General features: G+C 34.5%; 1 protein-coding gene across 4 annotated transcripts in view; it reads right to left on the reverse strand.

Annotated features, from left to right (window-relative positions):
• The window catches only part of TAB2 (TGF-beta activated kinase 1 (MAP3K7) binding protein 2), a 79147-nt gene that overhangs the window by 33364 nt on the left and 30207 nt on the right, over window positions 1-15576 (reverse strand). For all 4 annotated transcript variants that reach the window (XM_036906924.2, XM_036906925.2, XM_036906926.2 and 1 more), the window contains one exon: window positions 3125-3315. In XM_036906924.2, the coding sequence (XP_036762819.2) occupies window positions 3125-3226 (102 nt within the window). In that variant the 5' untranslated portion in view covers window positions 3227-3315. The remainder of the gene's footprint in view (window positions 1-3124; window positions 3316-15576) is intronic.

Genomic DNA, 15576 nt, shown 5'->3' on the forward strand with positions numbered 1-15576 from the left:
AGATTTAATTACCAAATATAAACAAATTTTAAAGGTATGAATTATACCTGCTGATAATATAGCTATCTTAGAGAATCTACAGCAGAAGGAAATGATATGAGTAGTTTCAAAAAGGGGAACCTGAGAATAAAAATGTCAAGAATAGGACAGAGGACAGATAATTCTGTTCTCTTCCTAAGAAGCAAGATGTTTAAAAACATGTATACAAAGTGGCTAGGTCATGATCCTTTATTCATGTCTTATATTTTGTATACTGTTTTTTTCATCTAGAAAAGTTCTCAACCAGTATAATATAAAGAGAATCTCTCCAGAGAAAGGAAAGCAGCTTACTTAATTAAGAAAGGGAAAGCAGCTCCCAAAAGAAAGGCTGTCACCAAATAAGATGTTTACAGTACATTTAGAGATACCTTAATTTACCTTAGAGTTTAGAAATATTTTTCCAAATATGGAATGACTTACACCATAGCTGTATCCCCAGAGGAGCCCACTCTATTCCTTTCTTTTAACATTTCTTGTTATATCACTAAATAGAACACTAGTTGGATGCCCAGAATGATTATCAACTCAAAAGAGTGAGTTCTGCCCCAAGAGTACCTTGCAAGCAAAACATTTCATTTGGTCAGCGCTAGTGCTGAGAAGCATGTGGTAGGGAGGTTTGTTTTTATAAAACCAGATTAACATAGTGAAGGTGATAATACTGGGTGCCCAAGGGAAATTCAAAACCACCTATTTTTTGTTTTTTGGTAATGTTGAAAATATGCTTACTTAGTTAATTAAAAAAAAAAAGATAATTCATTTACACAGATCAAAACAATATAAAAAGATACATGTTAAGAAGTCTCCCTCCTATCTATATCTGCAATTGGCCTGTTCTCTCTTGCCCAGTATGGGTAACCATCTTTTATTAATTGTTTTTAATCCTTCCTTTATTTCTTTATGCAAATGAGCAAATATACATAAGTGTGTATATTTATTCCTTTTGCCTTCATCTATATGTATACTGCTGTTTTGTTTTCTTAACTGAAGACACCCTGAAGATCATACTTTACGAGTACACAGAGTTCTTTATTTTTCTGAAATTATTTAAAATAATTCTGCAATAGGATCTAAAATTTTACTCGCAGTTAAGGTACTTCAAAATAGCTGTGCTATTGGGAAAGTGTTCTGGACAGGTCTTTCACATTAAGTCTCATAAAATTTTATTGAAGAACCTAGCATTTTTCATTTTTCAACAATTCACTGAACATTCTCATAATAGTCTTATTTACCCCAAAATTCTACTTGAAAGTTAGAAAGAGGTACCTGCATTCTAGGGGGAAACACCTTCCCCCACTATCTCTGCTCCTCCCCATACTTTCTTAACCATATGACTCCATTCTTATTACTCCCCCCCACCACTGTTATTTTTCTCTCTTTTATTCCTTTATCAACAAATGTGGACTACTGAGTCATTCCCAAAATACTTTTTATGGGTCTTCTACTGTTATTATTGCTATTAGTAATGGTTGTAACATTTATCGAGCATTCATTATGAATCAAATATCCTACTAGTTTCCTTTACTTGCATTATCATATTTAATTCTTTATGAAGTTTTTCTATTACCATTGTACAGATGAGGAAAATGAGGGTCAGAGAGGCTAATTAAGTTACTGCTAGCATCTGTTAAAACTTATCTGTTCATCACCAAAACATGTCATTTATTATTTATTAAAAATTATTTCCCCCAGCTTTACTGAGGTATGACTGACAAAAATTGTATATATTTAGGTTGTATAACATGGTTTTTTAAAAAGGTGTACAATGTGATGATTTAATACATGTATACATTGTGAAATGATTACAATAATCAACACATCCACCACTGCACACAGTCAATATATTTTTCATTTTTTTGGTGGTGAGGACACTTAAGATCTATTCTTTTAGCAGATTTCAAGCATATAACATACTATGATTAACTCAAAACATGTACTTAAACACTATACCACAGAAGAGCCAAGTATGTTCAGAGAATCCAATCAGTTGAGGATGTCTACAGTATAGGGTGTGAGGAAGGACTGGGCAAGAGAGCAGGCTGCAGAAGGCAGCAGCATTCCATATCACAGACCAAATAGGCCCTGCTCAAGATAGATGAACTTTATTTTGAAGGGTATGGGAACAGTCATGAGGTTTTGAAGCAGGTATAAAATTTGCATTTGGAAGACACTTCAGCCAAAGTAAGGAAAAAGGACTGGAGAGACCAAAACTGGGTTAGACTAAGGCTGGAAGGCCAAATAAAAGTACAGGTGAAAGGGAAAAGGGTGTTAACAAAATGCAGTCGGTTGATAACAAGTACAGATACAAATATTTAAAAATCTCTATAATTTCAAACTTTAAAAATCTCTTGTCCAGAGTAATTATATCTGAGCCCAAATTACTTTTTTCTCTAAATTAGCAAGCTGAAAAATTTTTGATAGAAAGATTTCCAGTTTAATTAAATGAGAAGGCACAACTATCAATTAAATATTGAGAATTATGGATTTCCAAAATTGTACATACTAAGAAAAATGTAAAAACTTATTAGGTATTTAGTGATAGTAATTGTAAAACATTGCCTAAATTAAAAAATATAAAACAAACTTTTCCCTTTAGAATTGGAACCTCAGGCATAATCTAGTCCAATTCCTTCATTTTACAGAGATGGAAAGTAAAGTACAAAGAAGCATATTACTTGCTAAATGTGCTTGGGGTTCCCATGTAGGATTAAAACCCAAGTTTCCTGACTGTTATTTAAATGATTTTTCTCACTTTCGCCCGAGTATCTCTAATTTTATAAAGTCCTCCTGGTAAAATAGGACTGGTGAAAGTGAAGCAAACTCATTGTTAAGTATGGACACTATATGAATGCTTTATACTGGGATCTCATTTAATCCTTCACATCTGCTTTCAAGGTTGGTGTATTATCCACATTACAAATGGGGCACAGAGAGCCTAATTAATGTTACAAGCCACATGACTATCAGACACCAAAGTTCATCTCTTACCATAGCACACTAATGCCAGCAAGAAGATAGAGTTTTCTTCCAGTGTTTAAAAAAATTACCAGGTTTGTATTAATAAATACAGAAATCATTGAACACTGACCTGTAACATGCACCTGGATACAACAACTTCAGGTACTTCAGGGAATTTTTGTCGCAGGTCATGTAAAACCTGAAAGTCAATTTGGTGGCTTCCTTGGGCCATTCGTATATTGCCTGATCAGGACTATTTGTACAGCAGGCAATTCTAGGCCTTAGTGGAAACAGTACTCATCTCTTCTGTCCAAGCATTTTCTGTGAAAGAAAGAAAAAAATTTTTTAATGAGAATTGTTAAGAAAATGAACATTGTTATAGATTTAAAATCTTGAATACAAAATGTGCTTTAGTACCTAACATTTAATGTGAATCATAAAAATATTTAGTCCTAATAATGCTTTCCATATACTATCTTTTCAGTTTACAACTCCTGATGGCAAACTTTTAGTCTAACTTCTACCTATTTGTGTGCTTTATAATGGCTGTGCCAAAAGGCATTCAAGTAAGAACACTCTGTCAAGGCTGCTCTCCCTCATTCTTCTAAAGAGGGGATAATGAGTAATTACTGATTCTTAATGATCAGAAGACAGCCTGAGACGAGTAATTTTATTTACTCTATTTAAGCTCTTAAAGTTTGGATCCTGAAAATGTTTATTTAAATGACTTTGCAGACTTTGTCTAAAAATCACCTATAACCTAATACATTTGATATTTTGTCTTAATTTTCATATACTTAACCCTTAAATGTGTAATCAACTCATTCTTAAGGGCTTAGTGACATTTTATTCCCTCTGTTTCTATTAAATCAGTATTTTAAAGAACATTAATGCTTGGGTCCCAGCCCCAGATGTTCTGATTTAACTGGTTGGGGAATAGCCTGGGAACATGGATTTTTAAGAGTTCCTCAAGTGATTCTAATGTGTGGCCAAAGTTGAGACCAACCTACCTACCTTATTTTTATTCCTAATGGAAACCATGTTTGATTTTGAAAGGCTCTCTGGGATATCAATAGTACAGAAAGCATATTAAATACCACATTAAAATATTTAAAGTCATGCTGCTTAATAATTGAAATACATTTTATTTTAGGATAATTTAACAGTAAGGCAATCTTTATAACACATTTCTCATCTGTAGTATTTCTCTGTTAACCTTAACATAAACTTAAAAAAATACAAGTCCACTAATAGGAATTAGGTCTCTTTTGTCCACTGTTGTATACCTAGCACTTCATAGGATTTTCAAAGGAACAGTAGATATTAAAATATTTTTAAATAAATTGTTATGATAGAACTCCTGAATAAAAGCTCATTTAGATAGCATGAATAGTAAAGCCTTTCAGCTTTTTATTGTCATTTGATTGTTCTACTTTTGTATATGTGACTTCAGATGATTTGCATCTCATAGATAAAAGCACTGCAAAACCAAGTTATTTGCACTGTCGATTTCCAGAATCTACTTCTATGTAAAACACAATTTTAGCACTCAAAGGAGTGTTTATTTCTACAAATAGGTTGCAGAAAAAGCACTGGAAATTGGTAAATAATATTTTAAAACAATTTAAGAGGTGATAAGCATTTTACAGTGCTGCTCATGCTCCCTGACTTTACTCTAGCTATTGGCTTCTCTGCCCCTTCCCTCTTCTGGGTTAAAAACTCCTTGAATGGATTGGTTAACCTTAAGCGTCTTCATTTCCTTCCTCCTAATATCTTTTAAACCTCCCCAATCAGGCTTTCATAGTTTTGCTCCACTGAAACTACACTTGTCAAAGCCCTGAGATCTTCAGGGTGACAAATCTAATAGTCCTCAGTGATCATCTTATGACACCTTCCCACAGTTTAGGACCCAGTCCATCACTCCCTCATTCTGCGAACAAGTTGTCACTTGGCTTCTGAGATAATCTGTTTTTCCTCCTGCCCACTGGCTCCTCCTTCTGTTTTCCTTTTCTGGATATCTCAATGTTGGAGGGCCATGGAGTTCAGATCTAGGGTTTCTTTTCAAATACACCTACATTCCTCTTCAAGGCGATCTCATCCAAACACACTGCTTTAAACAGAAGCTTTGCAATTTTATATCACCTACTCCAACAGAGCTTTCTTCATTGAATACCAGACTAATATAGCAAGTAGCCTGCCCGACATCTTTTTGGATACTTAAAATTCATTCCAAATTTCCTATGTCCAAAATTGAATTTTTAATGCTCCTCTCCCATAAACCAATCCCTTCCCAATTGTCTTTAACCTTAGTAAATTGCACCATCTGTTCATTCAGTTGGTCCTTCTCTCACATCCCATGTTAATCCTCGTTACTGCTCGTCCAAACCACCATCAAAATTTACCTAGATTACTAATGCAAAGGTCTCCTAACTGTTCTCCTTCCTGCCTTCACTCATTGCTCCACCCATACCCCCCACTCCATTGGGCAGAGCAACCTTTGAGAAAAAGTGGATCAGGGCAATCATTTCCTGGCTCAAGATCCTACAACAGTAGGCTCTGGCTAACTACCACCTCTCAGACTTCATCCCCTACCAGTCTCCTTGTTCCCTTAGTTCTGGTTATTTCTCAGAGAAGCCATCCTCATTCCTCCCTTAGGGCTTCTGGACTTGCTGCTCCTTCTGCCTGGTACACTTCTCTTACTTCATTAAGATTTCTGATCAAAATCACTTCCTCAGACAGCTTCCCAGACCAATCTCTATAACCTAAAATAATGCCACACTTCTCCACCCCCACCCACATCCTCATACCCTGCGTTTTCTTCATAGCATTTTTCAACACCTGACATATACTAGTAAAAAATGCAACACTGTTAAATGAAATGAAGGTTTTACTGTATAGTTTCCTCATATTACTTTGCTTCCAAAATACATTTCAAAAGATGTAGATCTGGAAATTAATTGTTTGGGGGGAAGGGAAGGAAAGATATGGTAGTTTATACACAATTTCAGAGAGAGGCAAATAAATAAATCATCAGTATAATTCAGGACCACCTTTATTAGTTAAAAGAGGATGAATTATAAAAATAGATTTCAACTTACTCCATTATTAAAACATACAGAAATATCTGAAATTCTTTGAAAAACTCTTATCATGCTTGCTTTTCCAATAAAGATTATCAAGTATACAAATAAAACTATTCAGATTGTACAACTGTATTTTAGGGATCCCACTTCCTATAACGGCTGAATAGCTCCTACTAGACCAACACTGATGAACAACACTATAAGCACTAGACAAACTATTAGAAAACAACTGTTTGAAGGCAGAAGGCAGAAACAGTAACAGGGTGGGAGGTGGTGCTGGGACTGGGAAGAAGGGAGTAGGTATTTAGAAGAAGGAACAGCATGGGGTGACCTTCTACTTTTTAAATGGCTTTTAGCTAGAGAGCTACCCACTTAGTCTGGGTAGCTAAAACCTACACAGAAAGCCTGCAATCTTACTTAATGAACCGAAGGGCAGACTTTAGCATAACCACAACAGCTGTAAACCTAGTGAATAAATCACAGAAAGGAAAGAAGCACCAAATTCTATGTATAAATTCTCCACCTATCTCTGATCCCCAAACTACACATATGTGAGAGATTCCAAACAGCCAGGCTAGGGCTAAAATAACTAAACTGAGATTATGGAGTTTGTAGTTTGAGTTCAGCCAAGTTAACTGCCTATTAAAACACACAAGCAAGTAAGCAAGAAAATCAACCAATCAACCAAACGTTAACATTCATGGGAGGAACACAATAAGAGACCAGAGTTTCTACAGTATGTTATTCACAATGTCCAGGATATAATCCAAAATTATTACCCATAAAAAACAAGGAAAAGCTAACCCATAATCAAGGGAAAAGACAAGAAAGGGAGACCAAGCCCAAAGATGACCTACATGCTAGAATTAACACATGAGAATTTTAAAGCGTTATTTTAACTATGCTCAAGGATGCAAGCACAAATATGCTTTATGCTCAAGGACATAGGGGCAAAAAGGCTTGCTTGGATCTCTCAGGGGATAAAAAAAAGAAACTACATAAAAAAGAACCAAATACAAATTCAAGAAGTGAAAAAATGTCTGAGATAAAAACAATTCACTGGATGGATTTAACTGCAGATTGGAAATGAGAGGAGTCAGTGAACTTGAAGACAAAGCAATAGAAATTATTCCAATCTGAAGGATGGACAAAAAAAATGACAGTGGGGTGGGAGAAGGAACCAAACTTCATGAACCTGTGGGAAAGTATCAAGAACTCTAACATACCTGTAATTGGAGATCCAGAAAGATATGGAGAGCACATGGGGTAGGAAAAGAAAAAGAAAACAGTGGTGAATGATTTTGCTAAGTTATTAAAATATATAAATTTATAGATCAAGAAGATCTTGATTGGCTCCCCAGTTATCTTGGTGGCTGCAAAGAAGACAAAAGCGTTGGTGGAACCAGTCAACTCTAGGCTCTAACTCCTTATGAAAAGTAGAAAGTATATGCTGGGATACAGGTAGACTATGAATATGATCAGACAAGGCAAAGTGAAAATGGCTATCTTCACCAATAACAGCCCAGCCTCAAGGGAATCTGAAACAAGAGTATAATGCCATGGTAGCCAGAACTGGTGTCCATCACTACAGTGGCAATAATACTGAACTGGGTACAGTATGTAGAAAAACTATAGGATACACTGAATACCAATGATCCAGGTGATTCTGGTATTTGATGTCAGAACAGACTGGTGAAAGGTAAACTGTGCAAAATTTTTCTTTCAGAAAACTGGCCACAGACTGTTTTAAAAACAACAAAGAAACCCCCAAAGCAAAATAAACAAACAAAAAGAAGATTGTGAGCAAGAAGAGCAGCGAACTCTAAACAGGAAAAGCCAAAGAAAAATCACACAAAGGCATAAGGTCAAACTACTGAAAATCAAAGAAAAAAATCTTGTTAACAGTCAAAGAAATGATACATAAAAGAACAACAATTCCAATGAAAGCTGACTTCATGAGAAACAATGATGCAAAATTTATTTTGAGAAAGTAATAAAGAAATCACACTTTATAGAAATGTTTCTAGCATTAGATGCAAAGTTTTGGCACCTAAATTGCCATCAACTCAAATCATCCAGGAACTTTCATTTCTTAAGGATTCTGAACATCAGAGAATATACAGTAGTACAGAATCTAACAATAAATATATATTGGAAAGGTTTATAAAAAGCGCCACATTCTATCCTTCTTGTTTTAAATTAAAGTATCATTGATACACAATCTTACGTTGGTTTTAAATACACAACACAGTGGGGTTCAACAGTTACCCATATTACTAAATCCTCACTGCCTCTAGTATGGTCACTATCACTGTAGGAGGATGTTACAAAATCTTTACTGCATTCTCCGTGCTGTACTACCATTCCTGTGATCAACTTATATTGTGCATATTCTATCTTTCTTTAAAGAGTATGTAAGCAATTTATTTCTGGCCTTTCAGTAATTATTATGACAGTGCAAAGTACTAAGTATTAGGGAATGGCTCACCCAGACTTCAAGCTATGACAGTTAAGTCTTCATATTCATTAGTTTTATCATGGTGAATTTTTCCAGGACTCTAAATGCTTAACACAGTTAACTGTTTAATTGTACCTACAAGAAGAGACCATTATCTTCACATTAAAAAAAAAAAAGCAACAGGACTCAGAGATCTGATAAAAATTTGGGCACTTATGAGGCAACTGAATAAGAGTATTTAAAATTGGACAAGCATCATCTACTTATCCACAACCCAGGAATTTAATGAGTTCTAGAATGCAGCAGATACTGTGCTGGAGACACATGTATCAGAATCAATGTGTGTGCTCTCTAGGTCACAGTAATTCCTGGATTGAAGGCACACTGATACAAATTTGTAATTTAGAGAACTATTTTAACTTGCCCATCATTTTATATTGTGTTTGCCTCCATCTAGTACCAGACCTGCTGCTTTCCATCTCAGTCTATCTTGTTGCTACCACATTTTTCAAACCTCTTTTGCATCATTCAAAAACAGAGATTGGAAGGGAGTATGGTCCCTTTTAGGAAAAACTAGAGAGCAAAGAGCAAGAAAAAGGTGGGCCCAAATTATGATGTGCCTCAGAGACCGTTAAATTTGGAGATTTTATCTTTAGAGTAACAGAAGTCACTGAAGGATTTAAGTTCAGAGAAAGGGAAGGTGACAGGAACAAGAAATAAGGTATGAAGAACAGCTATTGTATAGAAGAAGGGGCAAAGGAATATATGAGAAGACCTGTTAGAAAATTACTGCTGTAGTCAAGCCAGGAAATGCTAACAGCTTGTAATTGCAGAGATAGCAATGGAGACTGAGTAGAAGGAAAAAATCTTAAGGGATTCATAAGAAGTAAAAATCAACAGAACTTGGTGACAGATTTAAAGAAGAAAAAATGTACGTAGTTTAAAAAGCCAGTATTGCAAAGTTTATCAGGGAAATCAGCAATTTTCCTGTCTCAGACTTCTCTCTCTTACTCTATCCTGTAGAGGTAACCATTGTCAATATTGGGCTGTTCCTCCACATCCCCACATAAGATGATGATAGGATTATTTCTTCATTTTTTCAATTTTACATATGATCTATGGATTTCATAATGTGGAAATGAAGAGTTAGCTTTACAATACGATCCTTATCCCATACATACTATGCTTCTTGACTCCTACTCTCCTGTGCTATTATTTCACAACTTTTGCTTAAATCTATATTCAGTATCAAATTAATTTTTTTTCTGTAAATTCTGCTAGCCTAGCCACTTAAGCCTAGTATGAGGAATGGACCCTATCTCCAAGGTTGTGTCCCATACTAGCACTATGAGAAGAAAAACATGTGTTCTTAATGAAAAAATTGTAGATTATTAATCATTATGTGCCCCCAAAAGATGGCTTTCCATCAAGTTCAGTCAAACAGCAAGGTTTGTGCAATTCTATTCCCAGGGAAAATGGGGAGAAAAGGGAGAGAAGGGGGCAAGGGGAAAACACTATTATTCTACTACTCAAGTTACAGATTTAGATGAGATGTATTATTTCATAGCAAACAAACTGCCTTGATAAGATGGTAAAAACAAAAAACAGGAACAATGACTAAAGAGATATGAAAAAGTATGATAAAGATTAAAGCTGACTCCTATTGACCAGGACGTACCATACAAAGCAGATGATGAAGCAAAGCTAAATCCCCAGAGATCCAACTTTCAAAACAAAAGCAGTTAAGTGGTGATACACTTGTATAAACTACTTAGATTTGCATAATTTAAACTTGACAGTTGAAGTATTGGCCTTTGTTATTAAAGTCTTATCAAAAAAGAAATCAATGAATAAATTAAATACTAGTCTCAGATAGACTTAAAACTTTCCTAAACAGAATTTCCTAAGAATAGAATTTAAAGAAACTGTATTCTACTTAGTCAGCTGTTTCTAAAATGTTCTGGCAAAAGATCATGTTAATAGTTAAAAACAGAGATAACCTAACATGCTATGTATTTCTGCCTTAATTCTATATAGTGGGTATTGTCTCATTTGATGACATAATTAAATGAGATTATGTGTACAAAGTACACAGAATTTGACACACAGTGGTGGCTAGTAATAAATTCTAGGGTTTTATATTTGTGCTCATTTATTTATGAAATTTAATCTGTCACTTGCAATGTCTTCTTGAGCAAATCATTTAACTTTCGTGTACCTCAGTTTCCTTATCTAACTGTGATGACAGAGTAACTACCTCTTATGACTGTGAGAATTAGATGAGCGATACATGTATGAGAATAAGAAAGAGCAGGCAGTAAGCACACAAGTAAATCAAACAGCTTATATAAATGTTGGCCATTAATACTATCATTTCTTCTTTGTAAAATGGAGAAAACAGCTCAAATAATTTCAAGGATTAGTGATAACATAGTCAAAGTTAATTGCATTGCACCAGCCTGGCCTGTAGTAAAAAATACAAACACTGGCAGTAATAATTATTTATTCTAAATATCATGAATTTCCACAAGTATAAAGGAACAAAACTTTAGCAAACTGCATGCCATTCCAGCTGCAAAATATTGAAGGAGTTGACTGTACCTCTGAGGCCTTCCTTTTCCGTGTATATGGACAAATAACTTGTATAACTGGAGAACAAAGAAAAAGCAACCTGAAAAACAAAATGTACCTGAAAAAACTAGGTTGTACAGAAGTGCCAGGTATGTGGTATATAAACTGTGCTATAGATGTTTAAGGGTCTTTCTAGGCTGAGGGAGGGATAGAAGGGTCTTGAATCACTGGTATTTAATGGTTCAAGTATGAAGCAAGGCAACGAAATGCTAGGCAGATTCTGAGACAGTCACCTGTCTAGTTAGAAGAAGGGAGAAACAGGAGGAAAGAAGGGGAGTATGAAGAAGGAATCTGGGGTGGGGAGTAGTTATAAGAGAAGAGAAAGGCCAATGAAGGACACAAATAAATGTACAGAAGGCCTTGAGCCACAGTGACATTAATGTTTCTGTATTACAATGTAAACTATACATACATTTTATCTTTAACTCATTCTTACATGATTTTTACTGGAACAAATTTAATTATTCTAACAATGGAAAATATAGTCCATATCGACTATCAAAGAGAAATAGGTTGATGTGTATAAAACTAAAATTCACTTCTTAACCGCATTAGGGTTCTCCTTTAGCTTACAGACAATAAGGTAAGGAGGTCTTCCCATTTTAACATATAAAGCATCCTAAAATTTCATTCTGGTTTCCCTTGTAACCTCGAGAGGTGGTATTTTTTTCTGTAAACAATGGAATCTTGAGTTGTACAAGATCCTTGGAAATTACCTTGTAAGACTATATAATTTAAGAGGTTAGAGAAAAGACCTGACGTCCAGTAGACTCCTTGCTAGACTTTGTCTTCCATCCATCTATCCAAGATTCTTAAACCGAATCTTTTGACATGAAAAAATTCTTTACACAAGTATTGTTTGTTCTAAAGTGGAGAGACTACCTTGTTAACTGCTGTATCCTACTTAGAAAGTGTATGCCAAGTAACAGATGCTCAGCAAATATTTGTTGCAATAAACCTCTAACACACATGAGAATACACCTAGATTTTAAAGACTACTATGTAAGCAGTGATAAATAGTCTTCTAATTACTGAAGTGTTTAACCATCCAAACAAGTGTTTCCTTTACCCTCCGCTATTAAGTCAGCGCTCCTGTAATACTTGTTTTAAAATGGCAAATCTGTTCCAATGCAATTGATATATATGAGGGAACAATTTGGGTATTAAGTGAATTTTGCTGTGATTTCATCTGCAAGAAATGCTAGGTGAATGTAGAAAACTGCACTCAGCTGAAACAAGCTGCGTATTGAATACACAAAATGTAAATAAGAACACACATCAAACATCTGCCAGCTACCCCAGCACACCACATTTGTGTGCAATTGGTTACACCCATCCACATCTTGTGTTACTACTTTCCTTCGAGTTTCAGAAAACCCTTCAACTACTTCACATTAACAAGCTCACTTCCAGAAGCAAACTTCAGGTATTTTTCAAAGCAAAGCAAAGTATTTATTTGTATAAATATGTAAGTGTTTACATAGTTTGTAACTATTTAATATATGTAACACTATACTATCATGTTTTGTAAGGTTCCTATTTTTTTCTAATGTTCACTAATCAAGTTTTTGAGTGTTGTACCCTGAACTCCATTTTTTCCAAAAGCCTGGTGGGGTTTTTTCCCTCACAATTTGCACAGGATGGGGATTTTTAGGAATATATATATATATACATCAAATTTTAAGAGAATTATCTGTATTACAAAGCTCCTCTAACAAATACTGTTAACACTAACTTCCCCAGGATGTCTAAGGGGAAGGCAGGATATTTCAACTTACCTATTTGGCTGTCAGTTAATGGCTTCTTATTTCTAATTATAATTTTTATCTCTTCTGTGGATTGGTGGACATTATCAGACTGTGCAGTGAGTTATTCTTAAAGAGTATCTTCACTATAGGATGAAGCACTGTTATGCAGTAAAACAGCTGAACGATGCTACAATTTTTTCTGAAGTATAGTTGATATACAATCTTACATAGGTTTCAAGTATACAACAGTTATAGTTACTCATATTATTAAATCCTCAACCCCACTAGTATGGTTACTATCTGTCAACACAGGAAGATGTTACAGAATCACTGGCTATATTCTCCATGCTGTACTACTATCCCTGTGACCAACTTATATTCTGACTGGGAATTTTATCCCCCTCACTGTCCCCACCCACTCACCCCAAACCCTCTACAATGGTAACCGCCAGTCACCTCTCAGTGTCTATGAGTCTACTGTTATTTTGTTCATTTTGATTTGTTTTTATATTCCACAAATAAGCACAATCATATGGTATTTGTCTTTCTCTGCCTGGCTTATTTCACTTGATGCTATAATTTTTTAAATTAAAGTGAAAGCAAGTTTTGAAACCTTTTGGCCTCAATGAAGATTCCAGAATTAAACCATGTATATGTATATATACATAAAACCTGCCTAATTACATACACTATACTAAATACCTTCTACATTATTGATGTATTAAGTATCTCATCAAAGACCAGTTAAGGAATAGTTGATGTACCTCACATATGATTAAAAGAATTTACAATGCCAATGACTGAACATGAAAAATTTCAAAATTACTTTTAATAGCAAATTATCAAAATTCTACTTCTTGGACCATGATGTTGTAACTTTACTAAGGCAAAACAAACTACCCCCAACTTCCTGAGAGTTGAAATGCAAGAATTATAGCTATGTAATTTTTAAAAATTTCAAATACTATCACCATTTAAGATTAAAAACAATTATAACATCTTTAGCATAAAACAGCTATACTACTGACTCATATTACATAGATAACCAATTATTTGCAAAAGTAATAGAAACATACCCAATCAGTCATCTAAATGTTACTTATCATGTTCAGATTTAGTGTTATTTAAAAGCCTGAAGGGAACAAAGGATTATATGTTACCAGAAAATGGATTTCTAAAGTTTATAAGCCTCCAACAATTTACTTCCTAAGAAAAACAATAAACATTAACAGTTGAAGTAATATAATGATCCATACTACCTCCTCTTAAAAAGAAAACTTCCCAATTTTCTCATTTAATACATTGCCTTAAGTCCATGAATGTTGACCATTTTTTATGGATAAGAGGCTTACCAGTTATAAGTTCTTATAAAAGGAATGTGCAAGTCAGCCACACTTGGCAATTTATGTATTGTGGTTTTGTGGTAAGTGCTACCATTTTCTAAGGATCAAGAAAAGCACAATAAATCGAAGACAGAATGGTTATAATTCATCAAAACATATTATGTAACTACCTTGTATTTTCCAATTCATATCTCATTATTATTTTCTACTACATTAGGGCTTTAAGGTGGAAACAAAGTTATCTCTCAGTGCCCCCTTTTACTGTAACTTTGGATGATCCATCCTGTACATAAATATAATCTTCAAAAGAAAACATGATATAAACATGTAATACAGCAGTAAGTTCCTATTTATGGGCAAAAGGAAAAAAGAAAACAAAATGAAAGCACTTGAAAGAACCAGTTTTCATCTTCCACCAACCACAAACATTTGTAATGAACCAATGGACTCAAAGACATGTGAAAATTACAATAATGTTAAAATAGCCATTTAAAATGGCATCTTAATATGAAGATTCAGAGAAAGTTATGAGAAACTTAATCAACTGATCCCCATGTAGTATTAATACCTTACTTGGTCCCATGTTTTTCCGGTTCATCTCATTAACTTTGTCTAACTTCTTTCCAATGTAATGGGCCCTCAGCTGACATTTCCCCAGAGTGGATTGCTGGCCAGCCACTGGGGATGTGGGTGTGTTATGACACTGGAAATATACGATTAAACTAAGTTAGACATAGTGTAAGTGGATAGGTATTATTGGCCTCTCAAAACTTTTAATAACAAAAAGCTTAACTGGCAATTTTAAAATTATACACATACACTTGATTGGACATTTGACAACTGTGGTCAATTATGAGAGTGCTAAACCTGTTAATGGAGAAAAATATAAAAATCTGTGTTCAAAGGAAAACATTTAAACAAAACATTTCATTTCTATATTAACGTTTAGAATCTTAAAAAAAGAAACCACAGAGAATTCAAAATGAGCAAAGTTAAAGCTGGTAAAACAATTAAATTGAATCAAGTCTCCAAAGTACAATACAATGCAACATTTTGTTTAGCATGTGACAGTCTTTCCAATACTGTGAAATTGCTGTATAGTTGGCTCTAAGTCTTGTTACGGTGAATGAACATTTTATTAGTGGTCAAGAATTACCTCAGAACTGTACAGAAACTTCTCATTGGCAGATTTATTATATATAAGTCTATTTCATAATTCTCTAATTACAGATATCCTTAAGAGAATATTCAACTGAATGTTATAAATTGTATAACCGAATAAGGAACCAGAAATCTCATCTGTAAAGCTAGAGACCTTC

This window comes from Manis pentadactyla, chromosome 12 (genome assembly GCF_030020395.1).
Source record: "Manis pentadactyla isolate mManPen7 chromosome 12, mManPen7.hap1, whole genome shotgun sequence".
NCBI lineage: Eukaryota > Metazoa > Chordata > Mammalia > Pholidota > Manidae > Manis > Manis pentadactyla.